Source organism: Salvelinus namaycush, chromosome 2 (genome assembly GCF_016432855.1).
Source record: "Salvelinus namaycush isolate Seneca chromosome 2, SaNama_1.0, whole genome shotgun sequence".
NCBI lineage: Eukaryota > Metazoa > Chordata > Actinopteri > Salmoniformes > Salmonidae > Salvelinus > Salvelinus namaycush.
The window spans coordinates 64,602,045-64,629,819 of NC_052308.1; the positions used below are offsets into that span (position 1 = coordinate 64,602,045).

A 27,775-nucleotide genomic window follows, 5' to 3' on the forward strand; every position below is an offset into this window, starting at 1 on the left:
CCCAGACTCCTGCCTCGCCGTGCCGTCCCTCCCAGACTCCTGCCTCGCCGTGCCGTCCCTCCCAGACTCCTGCCTCGCCGTGCCGTCCCTCCCAGACTCCTGTCTCGCCGTCTGTTGGCTCTGAGTTTTTACTGTGGCGAAGCTCAGGCATCGGAGGCGGAAGTCAACATCTGAATCAGATGAAGACTCTTCATCAGCAATGTCGATTTCAAGCTCAATATATGATCCTCCATCCAACTCGAACTCACCTAAATTCTGCAGCATTTGCAATACTGTTAGTGCGTCCATTCATTTGTTTCGGCTTGCCATTGTGAACTACACACTGTATGTTGTACTCGGTGTCTAATTTGACTCTCATAGAGGGGAAATGATAAACCATTTGCAGCCTTTCATAATAAAATAGACTGCCCACAATTCTTCATCAAAATTACAATATAGTTCTAAATTGAATCATCCTCTTCACCCTCATCATTCAGATCAATTCAATCACCCTCATCAATCAGTTCATTCAAGTCACATGCACCATTATCAGTTTCTATCTGGTTTATATTGCCCATTGATGACAGAATAGCATATTTTAATTGTATTATGTTACTCGTTTTTACATAGTAGGCATAGCAATGCTGCCGCGTAATTGGTAATGTGCTGAATTCATGGACAGCAGGGATGTTCTTGGAAAAAGTGACGTTTGGAAATAGAGCTGCACCTCTTGAATTATGAGAGTTATTTGACAAAGGTAAGTGTAATAGAAACTGCAGAATATGCTCTTTCTGATAGTATTTAGAAATGTGAATGTTTTACTTGCGACTCTGGAGGAGGATATGATAAAGTGATGCTCCTTTCCCTGCATGTACAGTTTGCCAACTGATAGGCCTAATATTGTCACTCATCAGATTATTGTCAATTGAATCTTTTCTGTAGTCTATCTCTTAATCTGTGTGAAATTAGTTTGGGTATAGTTTAGGTGTAGTTTCGATGGGCCGGCTGGACAGGCTGACTGGCATTGTTGTTTCCCGCTCATCAACTTTGATAGAGTCAAGGATATGTTTTGCATTATTCTGAAGGCCTGCTGCACCATGTAGCATGTTTTAGTTTCCCTTATAGTAAATAAAACAGTTCCTTAACAGCTTATGTTCACAAAGTAAAACTTAAAAGAGAACGGTATCAGCCCCCTAGGTGATTTGCTGCTGATAAATAGGCATAACACCAACTCATCATTACACTATTGTCTTTCTAAATTAAATCAACATCTTCACCCTCATCATTCAGTTAGGCCTAATTTGAATTTAATTGTGAAGTAAGGTGCACAATTATCGCCCATTCATCCATTTGTCATTCATTTAGTGAGGAGAGAGTCGCATTAGCACCTGGGTGGATACCAATGTTCTACAGCACATTGTCTTGGCAGGTTAAGTTTGGAATAGGTGTGGGAAAAAACTGGTAAAGGCGGCAAATATTTTTCTGTTGGTGATTTCAAATTCTGACAAATGAGCAGTGTAAAATACAAACATTTCGGAAAAATCAGGGAAGGAGCTAAATCAAATGTGAGTGGCAGTTGGCCTACAGTAGTTCTAGTGTTAACCCCGTTGCTCCCTCTCTCCCTCCAGTCCAGTAGCCATTAGTGTCTCTCCCTTTAGTTCAGTACTACACTCTGCTAGCTAGTCTTTAGCCTCCTCTCTCTCTCTCTCGCGTGCGCAAGACGACAGTCTCCGTCTTGCTCCGCGCAGACCACACAAGTTTAAGCGGGCGCGTAACGGATTATGGTCATTGTAGTTAATTTCCATGTTTTCTGTGCTAAACAATGTACACTGAATAAAAATATAAACGCAACATGTAAAGTGTTGGTTTCATGAGCTGAAATAAAACATCCCAGAAATGTTCCATACGCACAAAAAGCTTATTTCTCTCAAATTGTGCACAATTTTGTTTACATCCCTGTTAGTGAGCATTTCTCCTTTGCCAAGATAATCCATCCATGTGACAGGTGTGGCATATCAAGAAGCCGATTAAACAGCATGATCATTACACAGGTGCACCTTGTGCTGTAGACAAAAGGCCACTAAATTGTGCAGTTTTGTCACACAACACAATGCCACAGATGTGTCAAGTTTTGAGGGAGTGTTCAATTGGCAAGCTGACTGCAGGAATGTCCACCAGAGCTGTTGCCAGAAAATGTCATGTTCATTTCTCTAAGCTGCCTCCGAAGTCGTTTTAGAGAATTTGGCAGTACGTCCAACCGGCCTCACAACCGCAGAACACGTGTATGGCGTTGTGTGGGCAAGTGGTTTGCTGATGTCAATGTTGTGATCTGAGTGCTCCATGGTGGCGGTGGAGTTATGGTATGGGCAGGCATAAGCTACGGACAACGAACACAATTTCATTTTATCAATGGTAATTTGAGATCCTGAGGCCAATTGTCATGCCATTCATCCGCAGCGATCACATGTTTCAGAATGAAAATGCACGGCCCCATGTCGCAAGGTTCTGTACTCAATTCCTGGAAGCTGAAAATAACCCAGTTACCCATTGAGCATGTTTGGGATGCTCTGGATCGACCTATACGACAGCGTATTCCTGTTCCTGCCAATATCCAGTAACTTTGCACGGCCATTAAAGAGGATTGCGACAACATTCCACAGGCCACAATCAACAGACTGATCAACTCTATGAGAAGGTGATGTTGCGCTTCATGAGGCAAATGGTGGTCACACCAGATACTGACTAGTTTTCTGATCCACGCCCATAGCTTAAAAAAAAAAAAAAAGCTATCTGTAACCAACAACATCTGTTTTCCCAGTCATGTGAAATCCATTGATTTGGGCCTAATTAATTTTAATTGATTAATATCCTTATTTTGAACTGTAACGCAGTAAAAAATTTGAAATTGTTTCATGTTACGCTTATATTTTTGTTCAGTATGGAAGATTGGCCTGTTGGAAAATACAACTCCCTACTACATCACACAGTTCAGACTTGATGTGATTAATCTCTACAAACTGCACATCGAGTTCAGAAGAAAAAAAACACAACAAAATGGAATTCAAGTCATTGAACGGACGCCAGTCAATTACTTGTTTTTAATAATCGAAATTTGGGTTAATCGCTTAGCACTACTATATAGTGCACTATTTTAGTGCTTTATATGTGTATACATTCTGCGGTGCTTTCCCATCAAGTCTAATGACAGATAGTTTTAAAGTGTTAATATAGTTTGATGACACTGACATGAATAGCTCTATGTTAATTAGACGGATGTAATGGATGTATTATAGATATTGAACACTGAGTGTACAAAATATTAGGAACACCTGCTCCTTCCATGACATAGACTGACCAGGTGAAAGCTATGGTCCCTTACTGATGTCACTTGTTAAATCCACTTCAATCAGTGTAGATGAAGGGGAGGAGACAGGTTAAAGAAGGATGACTAAGCCTTGAGACAATTGAGATATGGGTTGTGAATGTGTGCCATTCAGAGAGTGAATGGGCAAGACAAAAGATTGCGGTGTCTTTGAACGGGGTATGGTTGTAGGTGCCAGGTGCACCGGTGTGTGTTTCAGCACTGGGCCCCAGGAGATGGTGACATTTACCTCCCAGCTGAGTTTGTGACTCAGTCAGCACATGGCCATGACTCCCTCCGTGTGTTCAGTGTTAACCGGCCATAATGGAGACGCGCACGCGCGCACACACACACACACACACACACACTTTCTGCTCAGAGGGCCAAGACGTTACATATAGACAGCCGACCCCCATTACATAAGACTAAGTCACTGCAAAGAACGTGGACCAACCAGTAATTACATGATTTACTTCTTCTCTCCCTCCTACACACCCACACACTCCTACATACACACACTTATTGCAAAAGGATCTTAGATAAGAGATTTCGAGTCACGATTCTAAACCATGTCAGTTATCATGACTAATACTCTACTTCACGCAGATGCAATATAATGGAATTTGTTTATTTTCTCTTTTGACTTCACACCGCCAAGCCCCGCCTCCTGATCAAGGATGATCCTTTCTTATCAAGAAACACAGGTCTTTTTTCTTTTCATCTCCCCTGAACTGTTTTCCTACTGCATGGGAATGATGGGAATAACATGGGAACCCTATGAGCTTTGAGCATGGATTCCAATTCCAATCCCGCAGCCTATTGATACTGTGTCTCCCAGACCCCCTGGAGGGGTGCGGTGCTAGTCTAGCCCCCTGCTCGGTCTCTGAGTAGGGTAGGGCTGTGCTCATCATGCCTAGTCACTTGGCTTATGGGTCATTATTTCACGTGACATAGTCACCTGAAATACTTGGAAACTCAGCAGTGACACTGGCGCACTCTACCTTCTGGGAAATAAATAAATGAAAACTAATCCATTAATAAATGGAAAACACTTGTATGACGGGTAACAATTCGGGTTGGCAAGGGATATTATACTTTGACCAGGATATCCGTCCATCCATCCATTCATTACCTCTGTATCCCCTCTTAATCCTTGAACAAAGAGGGAAACCAATTTACCTCGCCACTTTTCTGGTACACAGGTTGTCCTGTCCGGAATGCGTAATGTTTCCTCTTTGGTGCTTCATGGTGTTGCCAATCATTGTTGACCGGAACACCCAGTACTCAGTGGGCCACCAGCCTTTCATCTAAACAGTAATGGGATGTTATAGGTTGTATTGTTTGTCCTTCAGAGGTCTCTCCCCAAGCCAAACAAGCTCTGGAAATCATGTCGGCGTGTTAGTGAATAATACTGGGAGGGAATTATTGATAATAAATTGTTTACCTCAAGCAGGAACCCTGAGAAAACATGTCTTTACATGTCGCTGCTCACCAGTGCCCCCAGTCGAACGGAGTCAAGGTTATGGCAGAAACATGTAGTCCTCTTTTTCCTCCGTTCTAATACATTTAGCTGAGAGGGTGTGTGTTGTCTGTACTGACTGCTAATGTATGTTTGGCCAGATGAATGGGAGAGGTGGGTGAGCTCCTGTGGGGTTTAGGAGCTCTGAATGGGAAAGAGAAATGGTGTCTCTTTGATGTTGTGACACACTGCTCTTTCACATGAGCGATACCTTGTTGGTTCAGTGCAGCCCCTCAGCGTTCACTCTGGGCACTGTGTGTGTGTGAGCTTTCTTTAGTATGTGTGTGTGCTTTCTCCGTGTGTCTCAGGATATACCCAGGGAGATGGGGGAAGCCATTTGTCCCCGTTCCTCCTTGTACTCCTCTCCCCCACTGAGGGGGTCATAAAGCGTCATGGGGGGGGCGGTGGCCCGGTCAACACATCACCATCAACACAGCCATGCCTCTATTGATCTACACTACACACACTGGGGCTGTTAGGAGTCATCATTAGACCACACACACACATACTGTACATTGTTTTACATTTTGTTCATTTAGCAGATGCTATTATCCAGAGCGACTTACAGGAGCAATTAGGGTTAAGGTGCCTTGCTCAAGGGCAAATAAGACCAATTTTCCCACGTAGTCGCCTCAGGGATTCGAACCAGCAACCTTTACTTGCCCAACGCTCTTAACCGCTAGGCTACCTGTCGCCCCACAGACTAGGCCACACACACACACGCTACCTACTGGGGACACCTGTTCTGGCACCACATTCTGGGGACACCACTTTCCTGACAGCCTAGAGACAAGATGAAAACATCAACAACAAAATCTGTAATAAATACAATTGTAATTGATTTATTGAAATAAGGATAGATGACATTGTGATGACTGGGCAAGAGGAAACTCCTTATTTGACATCAACAGGAAGTCCTATCTGGGGACCAAGTTCTGACCAACTAGTGCCATCAGGGAACTAACTAGTGTAGGCTATTGTTTAGGGCACAAGGGGAAGATGGATCCTAATCTAGATTACCGGCAAAGTTTGTATTGGTAGAACCGCCTGGCCTTTCAGCCTATCAGTACCCGCTAGAGAATGTTGCCGGGCATACTCTTTGGCATATGCATCAGATGCATATCAGCCTGTAAGGTGCGCAAACATGCTTGATAAATAGTGCATAAGCTATTGTAAATGATTAATTGCGTGAAGAAATATTCAGTGTAATCCATTTGATCAACTTAATTTGTAGATTTGATTAGTAATAGAGTTATAGTAATTAAGTCAAGTAAAAATAGAATATTTGCTGTATTCCTAAACAGTCACCAGTGCATCAGCAATTGTAAAGGGTGAATTGCATAAATAAATATATGTGGAAATATATTCATGACAAGATACAATCAACAAATTACTGTTTTTATATCGGACACTGTATTGTGCCCTTATGCGAGTGTCGTTACGCATTAATCAATTTCCTCTTCTTTTTTGGGGGGGTCCACAGTCAGCGCACAGCTTCGGGGCTTTGTGTGAGCAATCCTCACAAACAAATTGGTTGCACTGCACACAGTTTTCATGGGCCTTGCTTCATGTGCACCTGCCGCAGTATCACCTCAGTATTGGACACCATCCAGCCCAGTGTAATCAGTGTGCGGCATCCAGCCCAGTGTAATCAGTGTGCGGCATCCAGCCCAGTGTAATCAGTGTGCGGCATCCAGCCCAGTGTAATCAGTGTGCGGCATCCAGCCCAGTGTAATCAGTGTGCGGCATCCAGCCCAGTGTAATCAGTGTGCGGCATCCAGCCCAGTGTAATCAGTGTGCGGCATCCAGCCCAGTGTAATCAGTGTGCGGCATCCAGCCCAGTGTAATCAGTGTGCGGCATCCAGCCCAGTGTAATCAGTTTGAAAAAGTCCGCCCCATACCGATCAGACCAAAAGGACTCCACATCATGCTCTGTCCGCTGTACGCCCCGCGAACGTACAAGAGTTGAATAAATGCTTAGTTCATCCATATACATGTCCCACCTACTGTTTCCTTTTCTATGTGCATGAGCAACAGTACCATCTCTGATGTGCGGCAACATCTGCATGTCACATAAAATCCCTTTTCTACCCAAACCGTGCCGTGCCGTCCCTCCCAGACTCCTGTCTCGCCGTGCCGTCCCTCCCAGACTCCTGCCTCGCCGTGCCGTCCCTCCCAGACTCCTGCCTCGCCGTGCCGTCCCTCCCAGACTCCTGCCTCGCCGTGCCGTCCCTCCCAGACTCCTGCCTCGCCGTGCCGTCCCTCCCAGACTCCTGCCTCGCCGTGCCGTCCCTCCCAGACTCCTGCCTCGCCGTGCCCCTCCCAGACTCCTGCCTCACCGTGCCGTCCCTCCCAGACTCCTGCCTCGCCGTCCCTCCCAGACTCCTGCCTCGCCGTGCCGTCCCCCCCAGACTCCTGCCTCGCCGTGCCGTCCCCCCCAGACTCCTGCCTCGCCGTTCCGTCCCCCCCAGACTCCTGCCTCGCCGTGCCGTCCCCCCCAGACTCCTGCCTCGCCGTGCCGTCCCCCCCAGACTCCTGCCTCGCCGTGCCGTCCCTCCCAGACTCCTGCCTCGCCGTGCCGTCCCTCCCAGACTCCTGTCTCGCCGTCTGTTGGCTCTGAGTTTTTACTGTGGCGAAGCTCAGGCATCGGAGGCGGAAGTCAACATCTGAATCAGATGAAGACTCTTCATCAGCAATGTCGATTTCAAGCTCAATATATGATCCTCCATCCAACTCGAACTCACCTAAATTCTGCAGCATTTGCAATACTGTTAGTGCGTCCATTCATTTGTTTCGGCTTGCCATTGTGAACTACACACTGTATGTTGTACTCGGTGTCTAATTTGACTCTCATAGAGGGGAAATGATAAACCATTTGCAGCCTTTCATAATAAAATAGACTGCCCACAATTCTTCATCAAAATTACAATATAGTTCTAAATTGAATCATCCTCTTCACCCTCATCATTCAGATCAATTCAATCACCCTCATCAATCAGTTCATTCAAGTCACATGCACCATTATCAGTTTCTATCTGGTTTATATTGCCCATTGATGACAGAATAGCATATTTTAATTGTATTATGTTACTCGTTTTTACGTAGTAGGCATAGCAATGCTGCCGCGTAATTGGTAATGTGCTGAATTCATGGACAGCAGGGATGTTCTTGGAAAAAGTGACGTTTGGAAATAGAGCTGCACCTCTTGAATTATGAGAGTTATTTGACAAAGGTAAGTGTAATAGAAACTGCAGAATATGCTCTTTCTGATAGTATTTAGAAATGTGAATGTTTTACTTGCGACTCTGGAGGAGGATATGATAAAGTGATGCTCCTTTCCCTGCATGTACAGTTTGCCAACTGATAGGCCTAATATTGTCACTCATCAGATTATTGTCAATTGAATCTTTTCTGTAGTCTATCTCTTAATCTGTGTGAAATTAGTTTGGGTATAGTTTAGGTGTAGTTTCGATGGGCCGGCTGGACAGGCTGACTGGCATTGTTGTTTCCCGCTCATCAACTTTGATAGAGTCAAGGATATGTTTTGCATTATTCTGAAGGCCTGCTGCACCATGTAGCATGTTTTAGTTTCCCTTATAGTAAATAAAACAGTTCCTTAACAGCTTATGTTCACAAAGTAAAACTTAAAAGAGAACGGTATCAGCCCCCTAGGTGATTTGCTGCTGATAAATAGGCATAACACCAACTCATCATTACACTATTGTCTTTCTAAATTAAATCAACATCTTCACCCTCATCATTCAGTTAGGCCTAATTTGAATTTAATTGTGAAGTAAGGTGCACAATTATCGCCCATTCATCCATTTGTCATTCATTTAGTGAGGAGAGAGTCGCATTAGCACCTGGGTGGATACCAATGTTCTACAGCACATTGTCTTGGCAGGTTAAGTTTGGAATAGGTGTGGGAAAAAACTGGTAAAGGCGGCAAATATTTTTCTGTTGGTGATTTCAAATTCTGACAAATGAGCAGTGTAAAATACAAACATTTCGGAAAAATCAGGGAAGGAGCTAAATCAAATGTGAGTGGCAGTTGGCCTACAGTAGTTCTAGTGTTAACCCCGTTGCTCCCTCTCTCCCTCCAGTCCAGTAGCCATTAGTGTCTCTCCCTTTAGTTCAGTACTACACTCTGCTAGCTAGTCTTTAGCCTCCTCTCTCTCTCTCTCGCGTGCGCAAGACGACAGTCTCCGTCTTGCTCCGCGCAGACCACACAAGTTTAAGCGGGCGCGTAACGGATTATGGTCATTGTAGTTAATTTCCATGTTTTCTGTGCTAAACAATGTACACTGAATAAAAATATAAACGCAACATGTAAAGTGTTGGTTTCATGAGCTGAAATAAAACATCCCAGAAATGTTCCATACGCACAAAAAGCTTATTTCTCTCAAATTGTGCACAATTTTGTTTACATCCCTGTTAGTGAGCATTTCTCCTTTGCCAAGATAATCCATCCATGTGACAGGTGTGGCATATCAAGAAGCCGATTAAACAGCATGATCATTACACAGGTGCACCTTGTGCTGTAGACAAAAGGCCACTAAATTGTGCAGTTTTGTCACACAACACAATGCCACAGATGTGTCAAGTTTTGAGGGAGTGTTCAATTGGCAAGCTGACTGCAGGAATGTCCACCAGAGCTGTTGCCAGAAAATGTCATGTTCATTTCTCTAAGCTGCCTCCGAAGTCGTTTTAGAGAATTTGGCAGTACGTCCAACCGGCCTCACAACCGCAGAACACGTGTATGGCGTTGTGTGGGCAAGTGGTTTGCTGATGTCAATGTTGTGATCTGAGTGCTCCATGGTGGCGGTGGAGTTATGGTATGGGCAGGCATAAGCTACGGACAACGAACACAATTTCATTTTATCAATGGTAATTTGAGATCCTGAGGCCAATTGTCATGCCATTCATCCGCAGCGATCACATGTTTCAGAATGAAAATGCACGGCCCCATGTCGCAAGGTTCTGTACTCAATTCCTGGAAGCTGAAAATAACCCAGTTACCCATTGAGCATGTTTGGGATGCTCTGGATCGACCTATACGACAGCGTATTCCTGTTCCTGCCAATATCCAGTAACTTTGCACGGCCATTAAAGAGGATTGCGACAACATTCCACAGGCCACAATCAACAGACTGATCAACTCTATGAGAAGGTGATGTTGCGCTTCATGAGGCAAATGGTGGTCACACCAGATACTGACTAGTTTTCTGATCCACGCCCATAGCTTAAAAAAAAAAAAAAAGCTATCTGTAACCAACAACATCTGTTTTCCCAGTCATGTGAAATCCATTGATTTGGGCCTAATTAATTTTAATTGATTAATATCCTTATTTTGAACTGTAACGCAGTAAAAAATTTGAAATTGTTTCATGTTACGCTTATATTTTTGTTCAGTATGGAAGATTGGCCTGTTGGAAAATACAACTCCCTACTACATCACACAGTTCAGACTTGATGTGATTAATCTCTACAAACTGCACATCGAGTTCAGAAGAAAAAAAACACAACAAAATGGAATTCAAGTCATTGAACGGACGCCAGTCAATTACTTGTTTTTAATAATCGAAATTTGGGTTAATCGCTTAGCACTACTATATAGTGCACTATTTTAGTGCTTTATATGTGTATACATTCTGCGGTGCTTTCCCATCAAGTCTAATGACAGATAGTTTTAAAGTGTTAATATAGTTTGATGACACTGACATGAATAGCTCTATGTTAATTAGACGGATGTAATGGATGTATTATAGATATTGAACACTGAGTGTACAAAATATTAGGAACACCTGCTCCTTCCATGACATAGACTGACCAGGTGAAAGCTATGGTCCCTTACTGATGTCACTTGTTAAATCCACTTCAATCAGTGTAGATGAAGGGGAGGAGACAGGTTAAAGAAGGATGACTAAGCCTTGAGACAATTGAGATATGGGTTGTGAATGTGTGCCATTCAGAGAGTGAATGGGCAAGACAAAAGATTGCGGTGTCTTTGAACGGGGTATGGTTGTAGGTGCCAGGTGCACCGGTGTGTGTTTCAGCACTGGGCCCCAGGAGATGGTGACATTTACCTCCCAGCTGAGTTTGTGACTCAGTCAGCACATGGCCATGACTCCCTCCGTGTGTTCAGTGTTAACCGGCCATAATGGAGACGCGCACGCGCGCACACACACACACACACACACACTTTCTGCTCAGAGGGCCAAGACGTTACATATAGACAGCCGACCCCCATTACATAAGACTAAGTCACTGCAAAGAACGTGGACCAACCAGTAATTACATGATTTACTTCTTCTCTCCCTCCTACACACCCACACACTCCTACATACACACACTTATTGCAAAAGGATCTTAGATAAGAGATTTCGAGTCACGATTCTAAACCATGTCAGTTATCATGACTAATACTCTACTTCACGCAGATGCAATATAATGGAATTTGTTTATTTTCTCTTTTGACTTCACACCGCCAAGCCCCGCCTCCTGATCAAGGATGATCCTTTCTTATCAAGAAACACAGGTCTTTTTTCTTTTCATCTCCCCTGAACTGTTTTCCTACTGCATGGGAATGATGGGAATAACATGGGAACCCTATGAGCTTTGAGCATGGATTCCAATTCCAATCCCGCAGCCTATTGATACTGTGTCTCCCAGACCCCCTGGAGGGGTGCGGTGCTAGTCTAGCCCCCTGCTCGGTCTCTGAGTAGGGTAGGGCTGTGCTCATCATGCCTAGTCACTTGGCTTATGGGTCATTATTTCACGTGACATAGTCACCTGAAATACTTGGAAACTCAGCAGTGACACTGGCGCACTCTACCTTCTGGGAAATAAATAAATGAAAACTAATCCATTAATAAATGGAAAACACTTGTATGACGGGTAACAATTCGGGTTGGCAAGGGATATTATACTTTGACCAGGATATCCGTCCATCCATCCATTCATTACCTCTGTATCCCCTCTTAATCCTTGAACAAAGAGGGAAACCAATTTACCTCGCCACTTTTCTGGTACACAGGTTGTCCTGTCCGGAATGCGTAATGTTTCCTCTTTGGTGCTTCATGGTGTTGCCAATCATTGTTGACCGGAACACCCAGTACTCAGTGGGCCACCAGCCTTTCATCTAAACAGTAATGGGATGTTATAGGTTGTATTGTTTGTCCTTCAGAGGTCTCTCCCCAAGCCAAACAAGCTCTGGAAATCATGTCGGCGTGTTAGTGAATAATACTGGGAGGGAATTATTGATAATAAATTGTTTACCTCAAGCAGGAACCCTGAGAAAACATGTCTTTACATGTCGCTGCTCACCAGTGCCCCCAGTCGAACGGAGTCAAGGTTATGGCAGAAACATGTAGTCCTCTTTTTCCTCCGTTCTAATACATTTAGCTGAGAGGGTGTGTGTTGTCTGTACTGACTGCTAATGTATGTTTGGCCAGATGAATGGGAGAGGTGGGTGAGCTCCTGTGGGGTTTAGGAGCTCTGAATGGGAAAGAGAAATGGTGTCTCTTTGATGTTGTGACACACTGCTCTTTCACATGAGCGATACCTTGTTGGTTCAGTGCAGCCCCTCAGCGTTCACTCTGGGCACTGTGTGTGTGTGAGCTTTCTTTAGTATGTGTGTGTGCTTTCTCCGTGTGTCTCAGGATATACCCAGGGAGATGGGGGAAGCCATTTGTCCCCGTTCCTCCTTGTACTCCTCTCCCCCACTGAGGGGGTCATAAAGCGTCATGGGGGGGGCGGTGGCCCGGTCAACACATCACCATCAACACAGCCATGCCTCTATTGATCTACACTACACACACTGGGGCTGTTAGGAGTCATCATTAGACCACACACACACATACTGTACATTGTTTTACATTTTGTTCATTTAGCAGATGCTATTATCCAGAGCGACTTACAGGAGCAATTAGGGTTAAGGTGCCTTGCTCAAGGGCAAATAAGACCAATTTTCCCACGTAGTCGCCTCAGGGATTCGAACCAGCAACCTTTACTTGCCCAACGCTCTTAACCGCTAGGCTACCTGTCGCCCCACAGACTAGGCCACACACACACACGCTACCTACTGGGGACACCTGTTCTGGCACCACATTCTGGGGACACCACTTTCCTGACAGCCTAGAGACAAGATGAAAACATCAACAACAAAATCTGTAATAAATACAATTGTAATTGATTTATTGAAATAAGGATAGATGACATTGTGATGACTGGGCAAGAGGAAACTCCTTATTTGACATCAACAGGAAGTCCTATCTGGGGACCAAGTTCTGACCAACTAGTGCCATCAGGGAACTAACTAGTGTAGGCTATTGTTTAGGGCACAAGGGGAAGATGGATCCTAATCTAGATTACCGGCAAAGTTTGTATTGGTAGAACCGCCTGGCCTTTCAGCCTATCAGTACCCGCTAGAGAATGTTGCCGGGCATACTCTTTGGCATATGCATCAGATGCATATCAGCCTGTAAGGTGCGCAAACATGCTTGATAAATAGTGCATAAGCTATTGTAAATGATTAATTGCGTGAAGAAATATTCAGTGTAATCCATTTGATCAACTTAATTTGTAGATTTGATTAGTAATAGAGTTATAGTAATTAAGTCAAGTAAAAATAGAATATTTGCTGTATTCCTAAACAGTCACCAGTGCATCAGCAATTGTAAAGGGTGAATTGCATAAATAAATATATGTGGAAATATATTCATGACAAGATACAATCAACAAATTACTGTTTTTATATCGGACACTGTATTGTGCCCTTATGCGAGTGTCGTTACGCATTAATCAATTTCCTCTTCTTTTTTGGGGGGGTCCACAGTCAGCGCACAGCTTCGGGGCTTTGTGTGAGCAATCCTCACAAACAAATTGGTTGCACTGCACACAGTTTTCATGGGCCTTGCTTCATGTGCACCTGCCGCAGTATCACCTCAGTATTGGACACCATCCAGCCCAGTGTAATCAGTGTGCGGCATCCAGCCCAGTGTAATCAGTGTGCGGCATCCAGCCCAGTGTAATCAGTGTGCGGCATCCAGCCCAGTGTAATCAGTGTGCGGCATCCAGCCCAGTGTAATCAGTGTGCGGCATCCAGCCCAGTGTAATCAGTGTGCGGCATCCAGCCCAGTGTAATCAGTGTGCGGCATCCAGCCCAGTGTAATCAGTGTGCGGCATCCAGCCCAGTGTAATTAGTTTGAAAAAGTCCGCCCCATACCGATCAGACCAAAAGGACTCCACATCATGCTCTGTCCGCTGTACGCCCCGCGAACGTACAAGAGTTGAATAAATGCTTAGTTCATCCATATACATGTCCCACCTACTGTTTCCTTTTCTATGTGCATGAGCAACAGTACCATCTCTGATGTGCGGCAACATCTGCATGTCACATAAAATCCCTTTTCTACCCAAACCGTGCCGTCCCTCCCAGACTCCTGTCTCGCCGTGCCGTCCCTCCCAGACTCCTGCCTCGCCGTGCCGTCCCTCCCAGACTCCTGCCTCGCCGTGCCGTCCCTCCCAGACTCCTGCCTCGCCGTGCCGTCCCTCCCAGACTCCTGCCTCGCCGTGCCGTCCCTCCCAGACTCCTGCCTCGCCGTGCCGTCCCTCCCAGACTCCTGCCTCGCCGTGCCCCTCCCAGACTCCTGCCTCACCGTGCCGTCCCTCCCAGACTCCTGCCTCGCCGTCCCTCCCAGACTCCTGCCTCGCCGTGCCGTCCCCCCCAGACTCCTGCCTCGCCGTGCCGTCCCCCCCAGACTCCTGCCTCGCCGTTCCGTCCCCCCCAGACTCCTGCCTCGCCGTGCCGTCCCCCCCAGACTCCTGCCTCGCCGTGCCGTCCCCCCCAGACTCCTGCCTCGCCGTGCCGTCCCCCCCAGACTCCTGCCTCGCCGTGCCGTCCCTCCCAGACTCCTGCCTCGCCGTGCCGTCCCTCCCAGACTCCTGCCTCGCCGTGCCGTCCCTCCCAGACTCCTGTCTCGCCGTCTGTTGGCTCTGAGTTTTTACTGTGGCGAAGCTCAGGCATCGGAGGCGGAAGTCAACATCTGAATCAGATGAAGACTCTTCATCAGCAATGTCGATTTCAAGCTCAATATATGATCCTCCATCCAACTCGAACTCACCTAAATTCTGCAGCATTTGCAATACTGTTAGTGCGTCCATTCATTTGTTTCGGCTTGCCATTGTGAACTACACACTGTATGTTGTACTCGGTGTCTAATTTGACTCTCATAGAGGGGAAATGATAAACCATTTGCAGCCTTTCATAATAAAATAGACTGCCCACAATTCTTCATCAAAATTACAATATAGTTCTAAATTGAATCATCCTCTTCACCCTCATCATTCAGATCAATTCAATCACCCTCATCAATCAGTTCATTCAAGTCACATGCACCATTATCAGTTTCTATCTGGTTTATATTGCCCATTGATGACAGAATAGCATATTTTAATTGTATTATGTTACTCGTTTTTACGTAGTAGGCATAGCAATGCTGCCGCGTAATTGGTAATGTGCTGAATTCATGGACAGCAGGGATGTTCTTGGAAAAAGTGACGTTTGGAAATAGAGCTGCACCTCTTGAATTATGAGAGTTATTTGACAAAGGTAAGTGTAATAGAAACTGCAGAATATGCTCTTTCTGATAGTATTTAGAAATGTGAATGTTTTACTTGCGACTCTGGAGGAGGATATGATAAAGTGATGCTCCTTTCCCTGCATGTACAGTTTGCCAACTGATAGGCCTAATATTGTCACTCATCAGATTATTGTCAATTGAATCTTTTCTGTAGTCTATCTCTTAATCTGTGTGAAATTAGTTTGGGTATAGTTTAGGTGTAGTTTCGATGGGCCGGCTGGACAGGCTGACTGGCATTGTTGTTTCCCGCTCATCAACTTTGATAGAGTCAAGGATATGTTTTGCATTATTCTGAAGGCCTGCTGCACCATGTAGCATGTTTTAGTTTCCCTTATAGTAAATAAAACAGTTCCTTAACAGCTTATGTTCACAAAGTAAAACTTAAAAGAGAACGGTATCAGCCCCCTAGGTGATTTGCTGCTGATAAATAGGCATAACACCAACTCATCATTACACTATTGTCTTTCTAAATTAAATCAACATCTTCACCCTCATCATTCAGTTAGGCCTAATTTGAATTTAATTGTGAAGTAAGGTGCACAATTATCGCCCATTCATCCATTTGTCATTCATTTAGTGAGGAGAGAGTCGCATTAGCACCTGGGTGGATACCAATGTTCTACAGCACATTGTCTTGGCAGGTTAAGTTTGGAATAGGTGTGGGAAAAAACTGGTAAAGGCGGCAAATATTTTTCTGTTGGTGATTTCAAATTCTGACAAATGAGCAGTGTAAAATACAAACATTTCGGAAAAATCAGGGAAGGAGCTAAATCAAATGTGAGTGGCAGTTGGCCTACAGTAGTTCTAGTGTTAACCCCGTTGCTCCCTCTCTCCCTCCAGTCCAGTAGCCATTAGTGTCTCTCCCTTTAGTTCAGTACTACACTCTGCTAGCTAGTCTTTAGCCTCCTCTCTCTCTCTCTCGCGTGCGCAAGACGACAGTCTCCGTCTTGCTCCGCGCAGACCACACAAGTTTAAGCGGGCGCGTAACGGATTATGGTCATTGTAGTTAATTTCCATGTTTTCTGTGCTAAACAATGTACACTGAATAAAAATATAAACGCAACATGTAAAGTGTTGGTTTCATGAGCTGAAATAAAACATCCCAGAAATGTTCCATACGCACAAAAAGCTTATTTCTCTCAAATTGTGCACAATTTTGTTTACATCCCTGTTAGTGAGCATTTCTCCTTTGCCAAGATAATCCATCCATGTGACAGGTGTGGCATATCAAGAAGCCGATTAAACAGCATGATCATTACACAGGTGCACCTTGTGCTGTAGACAAAAGGCCACTAAATTGTGCAGTTTTGTCACACAACACAATGCCACAGATGTGTCAAGTTTTGAGGGAGTGTTCAATTGGCAAGCTGACTGCAGGAATGTCCACCAGAGCTGTTGCCAGAAAATGTCATGTTCATTTCTCTAAGCTGCCTCCGAAGTCGTTTTAGAGAATTTGGCAGTACGTCCAACCGGCCTCACAACCGCAGAACACGTGTATGGCGTTGTGTGGGCAAGTGGTTTGCTGATGTCAATGTTGTGATCTGAGTGCTCCATGGTGGCGGTGGAGTTATGGTATGGGCAGGCATAAGCTACGGACAACGAACACAATTTCATTTTATCAATGGTAATTTGAGATCCTGAGGCCAATTGTCATGCCATTCATCCGCAGCGATCACATGTTTCAGAATGAAAATGCACGGCCCCATGTCGCAAGGTTCTGTACTCAATTCCTGGAAGCTGAAAATAACCCAGTTACCCATTGAGCATGTTTGGGATGCTCTGGATCGACCTATACGACAGCGTATTCCTGTTCCTGCCAATATCCAGTAACTTTGCACGGCCATTAAAGAGGATTGGGACAACATTCCACAGGCCACAATCAACAGACTGATCAACTCTATGAGAAGGTGATGTTGCGCTTCATGAGGCAAATGGTGGTCACACCAGATACTGACTAGTTTTCTGATCCACGCCCATAGCTTAAAAAAAAAAAAAAAGCTATCTGTAACCAACATCTGTTTTCCCAGTCATGTGAAATCCATTGATTTGGGCCTAATTAATTTTAATTGATTAATATCCTTATTTTGAACTGTAACGCAGTAAAAAATTTGAAATTGTTTCATGTTACGCTTATATTTTTGTTCAGTATGGAAGATTGGCCTGTTGGAAAATACAACTCCCTACTACATCACACAGTTCAGACTTGATGTGATTAATCTCTACAAACTGCACATCGAGTTCAGAAAAAAAAAACACAACAAAATGGAATTCAAGTCATTGAACGGACGCCAGTCAATTACTTGTTTAATTTTTTTTTTAATAATCGAAATTTGGGTTAATCGCTTAGCACTACTATATAGTGCACTATTTTAGTGCTTTATATGTGTATACATTCTGCGGTGCTTTCCCATCAAGTCTAATGACAGATAGTTTTAAAGTGTTAATATAGTTTGATGACACTGACATGAATAGCTCTATGTTAATTAGACGGATGTAATGGATGTATTATAGATATTGAACACTGAGTGTACAAAATATTAGGAACACCTGCTCCTTCCATGACATAGACTGACCAGGTGAAAGCTATGGTCCCTTACTGATGTCACTTGTTAAATCCACTTCAATCAGTGTAGATGAAGGGGAGGAGACAGGTTAAAGAAGGATGACTAAGCCTTGAGACAATTGAGATATGGGTTGTGAATGTGTGCCATTCAGAGAGTGAATGGGCAAGACAAAAGATTGCGGTGTCTTTGAACGGGGTATGGTTGTAGGTGCCAGGTGCACCGGTTTGTCAAGAACTGCATTGCTGCTGGGTTTTTCATACAACAGTTTCCTGTGTGTATCAAGAATGGTCCACCACCCAAAGGACATCCAGCCAACTTAACACAACTGTGGGAAGCATTGGAGTCAACATGGGCCAGCATCCCTGTGGAACGCGTCCAACACCTTGTAGAGTCCATGCCCTGACGTATTTAGGCTGTTCTGAAGGCAAAGGGGGGTGCAACGCAATATTAGGAAGGTGTTCTTAATGTTTTGTGCGCTCAGTGTATTTTATATGGAATATACAGGTAACTGCCAAAATATTGGAAACACTTGAGTAAATGAGGGATACAAAGTATATTAAAAACAGGTGCTTCCACACAGGTTTGGTTCCTGACTTAAGACATTTACAAATGTATAAAAATGCTGGGCAGGCCATTATTTTGGTTACCATGGCTATGCCTCCATAGGATGACAATGCCCCCTTCAGCAGGGCACGAGTGTTCACTGAACGGTTTGATGAGCATGAAAACGATGTATGATGCCATGGCCATCTCTGTCACCAGATCTCAACCCAGTTTAACACTTATGGGAGATTCTTGAGCGGTGCCTGAGACAGCGTTTTCCACCACCATCAACAAAACACCAAATGAATTTTCTTGCGGAAGAATCGTGTTGCATCCGTATATATAAATAGAACACTGCTTTATTTCTATGGTCGCATTCCTCCAACAGAGTTCCAGATACTTGTAGAATCTATGCCAAGGTGCATTGACGCTGTTCTGACTCATGGTGGCCCAACGCCATAAGACACTACGTTGGGATTTCCTTTATTTTGACAGTTACCAGTATGTTAATATTACTGACAAACCTATGGTGTTGTGTAGGATACCTGGGAGACTGAATGACAGACGTACCCCACTGGGAGAGCTCAACTGGATCTTCACTGCTATCACTGACACTATCGCCTGGAACGTGCTGCCCAGAGGTACACACACACACACACACACACACACACACACACACGAGTTTGGGAGCATATATGCATCCGCACACACTCATACCCCTGTGGCTGCCCAGACAAGTAGAAAGTCACTCGCACACAAACACTCATGTGAGAGGAGAACAGTGGTAATGGGCTGATAAACCCCAGAAACCATACGGCACTGCCAGTCATTAATCAGCCTCCATCACAGTGAATCTCCTTCATGAAGGCACGGCACACCTAATCCACCTCACCACACACCTCACTCTCACAAACTACGCTCACACAGACATACTCGCACACAAAAGCACGTGAACACGCACACTCGAATCACACCACAATCAAAACACTTATGCACAGACAGACTCACTCCCTCTCACACATACACACACACACACACACACACACCAATTATTATCATTAGTTGGGGATAAACACTGGAGAAACCTGGCCCAATTAAACTAAATGAGATAATGCATGAATTAATAATACGAGTTGAAAATGTCACTACCGCCCCCTGCCTTGATCTATCTGGCGCTGCTACTCCACTCTGCGTTTCTGTCCACATTCAATACACACACACAATACATACATACACACCTACAGTGCATTCAATGCACAATACATGTACACCTACAGGGCATTCGGAAAGCATTGATCCCTTGACTTTTCCACATTTTGTTATGTTACAGCCTTATTCTAAAATGGATTCAATTATTTTCTCATCAATCTACACAATATACCCCATAATGACAAAATGAAAACAGGTTTTTAGAAATTGTTGCTAGTGTATTAAAAATAAACATACCTTATTTACTTAAGTGACTCTCATATGAGTCTTGAAATTGAGCCCAGGTGCATCCTGTTTCCATTGATCATCCTTGATATTTCTACAACTTGATTGGATTCCACCTGTAGTAAATTCAATTGATTAGACATGATTTGGAAAGGCACACACCTGTCTATATAATGTCCCACATATGATAGTGCATGTCAGAGCAAAACCAAGCCATGAGTTCGAAGGAATTGTCCGTGGAGGTCCGAGACAAGATTGTGTCGATGCACAGATCTGGGGAAGGGTACCAGAAAATGTCTGCAGCATTGAAGGTCCCCCAAGAATAGTGTGGCCTCCATCATTCTTAAATGGAAGTAGTTTGGAACCACCAAGACTCTTCCTAGAGCTTGCCGCACAGGAAAACTGCGTAATCGGCGGAGAAGGGCCTATGTCAGGGAGGTGACCAAGAACTCGATGGTCACTCTGACAGAGCTCCTGAGTTCCTCTGTGGAGATGGGAGAACCTTCCAGAAAGACAACTATCTCTGCAGCACTCCACCAATCAGGCCTTTATGGTAGAGTGGCCAGACGGAAGCCACTCCTCAGTAAAAGGCACATGACAGCCTGCTTGGAGTTTGCCAAAAGGCACCTAAAGGACTCTGACCATGAGAACCAAGATTGGACTCTTTGGCCTGAATGCCAAGCGTCACGTCTGGAGGAAACCTGGCACCATCATGCTGATGGGATGTTTTTCAGTGGCAGGGTCTTGGAGACTAGTCAGGATTGAGGGAAAGATGAATGGAGAAAAGTATAGCGAGATACTAGATGAAAACCTGCTCCAGAGCGCTCAGGACCTCAGACTGGGGTGAAAGTTCACCTTCCAACAGGACAATGACCCTAAGCAAACAGCCAAGACAACGCAGGAGTGGCTTTGGGACAAGTCTCTGAATGTCCTTGAGGACTCTGACCATGAGAACCAAGATTGGACTCTTTGGCCTGAATGCCAAGCGTCACGTCTGGAGCCAGCCAGAGCCCGGACTTGAACCCGATCGAACATCTCTGGAGAGACCTGAAAATAGCTGTGCAGCAACTTTCCCCATCCAACCTGACAGAGCTTGAGAGGATCTGCAGAGAAGAATGGGAGAAACTCCCCAAATACAGTTGTGCCAAGCTTGTAGCATTTTACTGAAGAAGACTCGAGACTGTAATCGCTGCCAAAAATGATTCAACAAAGTACTGAGTAAAGGGTCTGAATACTTATGTAAATATTTAAGTTATATTTGTAATAAATTCGCTAAATTATAAAACCTTTTTTTGCTCTGTTATTGTGGGTAGATTGAGGGAGAAAAAAATATTGAATCCATTTTAGAATAAGGCTGTAATGTAACAGTGGAAAAAGTCAAGGGGTCTGAATACTTTCCGAATGCACTGTACATCTCTCTTTTTCTCCCCTTTCTCTCTCTTTCTTTGATGCTGTCTTATTTTCCATCGACCATGCTCCCTTGCCCCCTATCGCTTTCTTTCTTTCCATTCCTTCATGTCCGTTCTTCCTTTTTTCTCTCCTCTTACTCATCCTCCCTCTCTCTAGATCTGTTCCAGAAGCTCTTTCGTCAGGACCTGTTGGTGGCCAGTTTATTCCGCAACTTCCTGTTGGCAGAGAGGATAATGAGGTCATACAACTGCACCCCTGTCAGCAGTCCGCGCCTGCCACCTACATACATGCACGCCATGTGGTAAGACAGACACACACACACACACTCTCTCTGTTGGCCTTTTCTATTAAATCGTATCGGTCTGTCCATTCATTAAATTCATGTTAAACTGTCTGCAAAATCCTTTTGTGTGTTTTTCCACCATCAGTTGCTAAAAGCATTAGTTGGGGGAGAGTGTTTTTGCTGAAAGCCTCTTGAGTGAGTGATCGCCTGTTTTCCTCTCTTATTGCCTCCATTATCTCTTCTTGAGAAGACATTAAATAGCACTGAATAATCTGGGGTGCACTTTCCCTTTGTTACTACACCCCATCACAGCTCTAAAGAGATGCTTGAGCCAGCAAGAAAGGAAGCACAGAGCGAGAGAGAGAATGTGGAGGGAGGAGAAGGGGGAGGTCAAAGGACAACAAGGGGTGGTAAGAAAGAGTGGAGGAGAGAGACTGATAGGAAGTGTTGAGGTAGCTAGATGGCAGTAAATAAGGAAGGAAGAGAGTGGAGGAGAGAGACTGATAGGAAATGTTGAGGTAGCTAGATGGCAGTAAAGAAGGAAGGAAGAAAGAGTGGAGGAGAGAGACTGATAGGAAATGTTGAGGTAGCTAGATGGCAGTAAAGAAGGAAGGAAGAAAGAGTGGAGGAGAGAGACTGATAGGAAATGTTGAGGTAGCTAGATGGCAGTAAAGAAGGAAGGAAGAATGAGTTGGGGAGAGAGACTGATAGGAAATGTTGAGGTAGCTAGATGGCAGTAAAGAAGGAAGAGAGACTAATAGAAAGTGTAGGAGAATACGTAAGTGTGGAGGTGGAGAGAAATAGTGAGGGTTTGGGGAAATATTTTGATTGATGATGGTGGCCATACACAATCAGCAAGTGTTATTAAAATGCTCATGTTGTCTTTATTAGTGGGCTATTATTAGGATATAAATTGGCTGGGGACAGGTGTGCATGAGTGTGATGGGGGTCTATGGCGCTATGGCTGCATGAAGCTCTGCTGCAGGTAGAAGCTATAGCAGTGTCAGCAACTAGATACAAATTCCCTCATACACACTTAAAGTTCCCAAGGTCCCGACCTGACATTCTGATTTCCATGTAAAATAGCCTTTTGAATGACTACAATATCACCCATAATATTTGTTTTGGATAGAAATCTGCGAAAAAGTACTTTTTATCTCAGAAAGTTTGAAAAGACAGGCTTTGTGGGCGGGGAGTTTATTATTCATGAGCTCACCTTGACTGACAGCTCTTTGAAACGCTGGATGCGGTAAAATCATCTCAAGCAACATTGAAGTTGCATCAATGATGTCAATGTTTTATACATATTTTCTTTGTCATCGCTCTTGTGATGCGGTTCACAGCAGCAATGACAGATGTGTTGACTTGACAACTGCGTCAGAGTTCTGAACGACGGCTCGGGGATTCGAACCAGTGACCTTTGGGTTACTGGCCCAGCGCTCTTAACCGCTAGGCTACCTGCGGCCATCACACACCCCTCACTCCTATCAAATCCCAATCACGTTTCATGTCACTTTTCACTCACTTCCCAAACTGATACTAACAACAAGAGTGACATGTTTTTTGTTGTTGTCGCCAAACAAATGTTTGTCTGCTTGTTTCGACTGATTCCAGATGTTTCATATATTTGATATATTCATGCACTGGGATTACAGATATTTATACCTGATATGAATATTGAGTGCACACTGTGTTGTGTGAAGGATATTATTATTTGTATTCTACATAGATTATAACTAGCATCTAGGAATCTTTGACTAGGGAAATATCTTTCTCCATAGAGAATTGTATTCTAGTCATTTATCTTGGATTCCTCTATTACCTGGATGGAATAGGCAAAGGCAGTGTTCTTAGTTGCGTTCAATGACTGGAACAAATCTGTAACGCTGCGTATTGTTGCATTCGTCAACCAAATGCTCAATTCCTGCATGCACTTTCTAACCAGAGGACAAATCCCTTAGCTGCAGACCCCAAGTGCTGCCTCAGAGTAAATAGGGAGGAAGAGGAGTTGGTGGATAGGGGAAGAGGGGGGGGAAGAGGGGAAGGGGGGTTGGTGTGAGAGTGCAGCAGTAAAGGGGGTTTGATGTGTGTTATGTAACAGTGTGAATTCAACATGATGACCAGGTAGAACAAAGTTTGGGATGGATCAAAGCCTCAATGCTGCCCTCTCTAGGACTGTCTGTGTGTGTGTGTGTTGGACATTTGGGTTGTTGATGCCTAGTGTGTGTGTGTGCATCGTTCCTCTACAGGCAGGCATGGGACCTGGCTGTGGACATCTGTCTCTCTCAGCTGCCCACCATCATTGAGGAGGGCACCGCCTTCAGGGTGAGTGTGTGTTTTTTCCATTTATCAGTGCGGGTTCCTCTAGCTTTGGGACTTAGTCATGGCGTGTGTGTGTCTGTCTGTCTGTCAGGGGTCTCAAACTCATTTTGCCTGGTGTCCAAATTCTGTCTTCACCAAGGTCCTGCGGGGCCACACTGCCGAAGGCTTTTTCCCCTTCATTTGAATAGCCCTCAGGCGCTAAGATATATCGCCCTGTATGCTGTGGATACAATTTCTGTGTGTTTGACACCTCACTGAGAAATAACCCCACTAGCTGACGGATGGCTGTCTGTCACTTCAGTGTCTGACGCTTTCAGTTCTTTCACTTTCATTGTATTTACCCTGGTTACTTTGACCCTGGCACTTCTATGAGTTAAAATACCATTTTATTTCCACTGATACATCACAAACACCCACGTGTCACTGAGTCAATAGCAGTGATAGTAGCTGTGGTCAGTGTATCACTCCATCCTGTTAAACCCGTCTGGGGCTACTTGTCCAGTCAGTGCAACTCAATCATTCATTATAAGATATTTTCATCACACGCACTTGAAAGTTTCCCACTGTGATAGTCAGTGCTAACGCATCATCTTTGGGGTCAGTTTGGGTGGTATGAATGGTGTAGTACAATACATGCTGCCCTGCCATATACCGCCATCCTCTGTGCTTTTCTACAAAAATATAGAGATTGAGATGGTCATTAATGATGCATTGTTGCAGCTCCCTGTAGAAATCGGTCTGTCCAGACGAGCTACAAAAGTTTAGCATCCCGTTATGGTGTAATAATCCACCGCGATTGTAATATTGAATTCCCAATCTCTCTGGAGGAAAACCCTGGGCCAGGCAGGGATAGAAAAGCCGATTGTGACAACATCAGATTATTACCAGGGGTTGTGTAAGGGCTCCTTAAGCAGTCTACTGTCATCTTCTGAACTCTCCATCTCTCTTTTCCGCACTCTATCTATGCCGTCTTTACTTGAACTCCCTCAATTTATTTCCCACTCTCCCTGGAACTCTTACTCCGGGGGTGTCAGACATACGGCCCATGGCCCAGTGCAGCCCTCCGGACCCCGGTGAAGACCGAATGCAGCCCGCCGGCTAAATTAGTTTGCCACCCCTGTCTTTTTCCCTCTTTCCTTGTCTCTCTCTTCCTCCGTCTCTCCTCGCAAAACGTAGCGGTGAAATTAATTTCAGACACCATATCAAGCAGAGAGCAATGCACTGCCATTGCAAAAGTTTGTATGCAAAAAGTTGAATGAATCTCTACAGAGCGTGACTCCCTACCTCCGAGTCATATCAGTTCTCCACCTGGCCTGTTGAGGTGTGCCTCTTCTCTACCACTTCTGAGAGACCATCCCTCTTCCCTCTCTCTCTCTCTCTCCATTCTCTTCCCTCTCTTCCTTCACCCCCGCATGCTTAATGGCACTATAATTGACCCACCTGGGTCCTCTACAAATGTTCCCCCCTCTCTCCGTCTGCCTTTTGAGAGATAAGAGACTCGTTCACCCTCTCTGTCTCGCTCTTCAGAGTTTAGAGAAACCCTCTGTCTGTTAGTTTGTTTGTGTGTGTGCGCGAGTGTTCGTTCCTCGTGTTTGAGTGTGTGAGAGAGCATCGCGGTGGTGCTTTGATTATTCACAAATTCACTTCCTCAACCAGTGGTAATATTTCCCTCTGCTCTCGGCAGCGGGAGAGTCTCTGTTGTAATTCCCTCTGCTATATTAATGGGACGAAGATGATGAAACTGGTCATGGCGCAGTTAATAGCGGCAGACACATCGTCATGACAGCCCTGCTCTATGTGGGGCTGAAGGGAAGCAGGGAAGAGAGGGGTGGTACATAATGAAGTGACACATGTTCTCACACACTACTGCAGCTGGTAGTCAAGGCTACAATAGAAGCTTCCTTATGTAAGGGTGTTATGTAATAGACAGATCGGTGTAAGATTTGGCTCTGTTCAGTTGGGGGGGGGGGGTGAGACAGAGGTGTGCTGCATTCGTTTCATGTTTACTGTGTGCTACAGATTGTGTTAAGATTAGTGTCTGCGTGTTGCGTTGTAGACATCGACGTGCTGAGTTGCCATGCACATGCTTATATAACTTACACACACAACCTAAATAAACAAACATTGTTACAAAGCTCGTTCTACAATGAGATGTATGGTATTGTGTGTACAGTTCATTATCGATGCATTAAGCCTAATTTGTGTGTGTTAGAGAATGGTGTTCTAGATCAAACTATTAAATGGATAATGCTATTGTTGAGTTGTGTGTTTGAGAGGTCACAGCTGTGTTTGTATGCCGGTCAAGATGCACTGCGTGACCAAAAGTATGTGGACACTTGCTCGTCGAACATCTCATTTCAAAATCATGGGCATTAATATGAAGTTGGTCTCCCCTTTGCAGCTATAACAGCGTCCACTCTTCTGGGAAGGTTTTCCACTAGATGTGGGAACATTGCTGTGGGCACTTGCTTCCATTCAGCCACAAGAGTATTAGTTAGGTTGGGCAATTAGGCCTTGCTCGCAGTCGCAGTTCCAATTCATCCCAAAGGTGTTTGATGGGGTTGAAGTCAGGGCTCTGTGCAGGCCATTCAAGTTCTTCCACACCAATCTCGACAAACCATTTCTGTATGGACCTTGCTTTGTGCACAGGGGCATTGTCATGCTGAAACAGGAAAGGGCCTTCCCCAAACTGTTGCCACAAAGTTGGACGCACCGAATAGTCTAGAATGTAATTGAATGCTGCAGCGTTAAGATTTCCCTTCGCTGGAATTAATTAATTAAGGGGCCTAGGCCAAACCATGAAATACAGCCCCAGACCATTATTCCTCCTCCACTAAACTTTACCGTTGACACTATGCATCAGGGGAGGTCAAATTCTCTTGGCATTCGCCAAAACCAGATTTGTCCGTTGGCGTGCCAGATGGTGAAGCGTAATTCATCACTCCAGAGAACATGTTTCCACTGCTCCAGAGTCCAATGGCGGCGAGGTTTACACCAGTCCAGCCGACGCTTGGCATTGCGCATGGTGATCTTTGGCTTGTGTGCGGCTGATCGGCCATGGAAACCCATTTCATGAAGCTGCCGACGAACAGTTCTTGTGCTGACGTTGCTTCCAGAGTCCGTTTGGAACTCGGTAGTGAGTGTTGCAACCAGGGACAGCTTGTGTGGCCTACCACTTTGCGGCAGAGCTGTTGCGCCTAGACTTTTCCACTTCACAATAACAGTACTTACACTTGATCTGGCCAGCTCTAGCAGGGCAGAAATTCGACGAACTGACTTGTTGGAAAGGTGGCATCCTATGATGGTGCCACATTTGAAAGTCACTGAGCTCTTCAGTAAGTCCATTCTACTGCCACTGTTTGTCTATGGAGATTGCATGGCTGTGTGCTCGATTTTATATACCTATCAGTAATGGGTGTGGCTGAAAAAGCCGAATCCACTCATTTGAAGGGGTGTTCACATACTTTTGTATATATAGTGTATGTACTCTGTGATTGAGCTCAGTATCAGCTATGTACTGTATGTATTTAGATGTATATTCATCATAGCTGTATTAAAATGATTGTATTTGTTTCATCCCAATAGCACAGTCCGTTCTTTGCAGAGCAGCTGACAGCGTTCCAGGTGTGGCTCACCATGGGAGTGGAGAACAGGAACCCCCCCGAACAGCTCCCCATCGTATTGCAGGTGCACAAACATATACACACACACACACAC

General features: G+C 44.7%; 1 protein-coding gene across 5 annotated transcripts in view; it reads left to right on the forward strand.

Moving 5' to 3' along the window:
* The window catches only part of LOC120066011 (regulatory-associated protein of mTOR-like), a 195,043-nt gene that overhangs the window by 113,763 nt on the left and 53,505 nt on the right, over positions 1-27,775 (forward strand). For all 5 annotated transcript variants that reach the window (XM_039017056.1, XM_039017073.1, XM_039017064.1 and 2 more), the window contains exons 9-12: positions 19,150-19,250; positions 21,610-21,754; positions 23,986-24,061; positions 27,644-27,745. In XM_039017056.1, the coding sequence (XP_038872984.1) occupies positions 19,150-19,250; positions 21,610-21,754; positions 23,986-24,061; positions 27,644-27,745 (424 nt within the window). The remainder of the gene's footprint in view (positions 1-19,149; positions 19,251-21,609; positions 21,755-23,985; positions 24,062-27,643; positions 27,746-27,775) is intronic.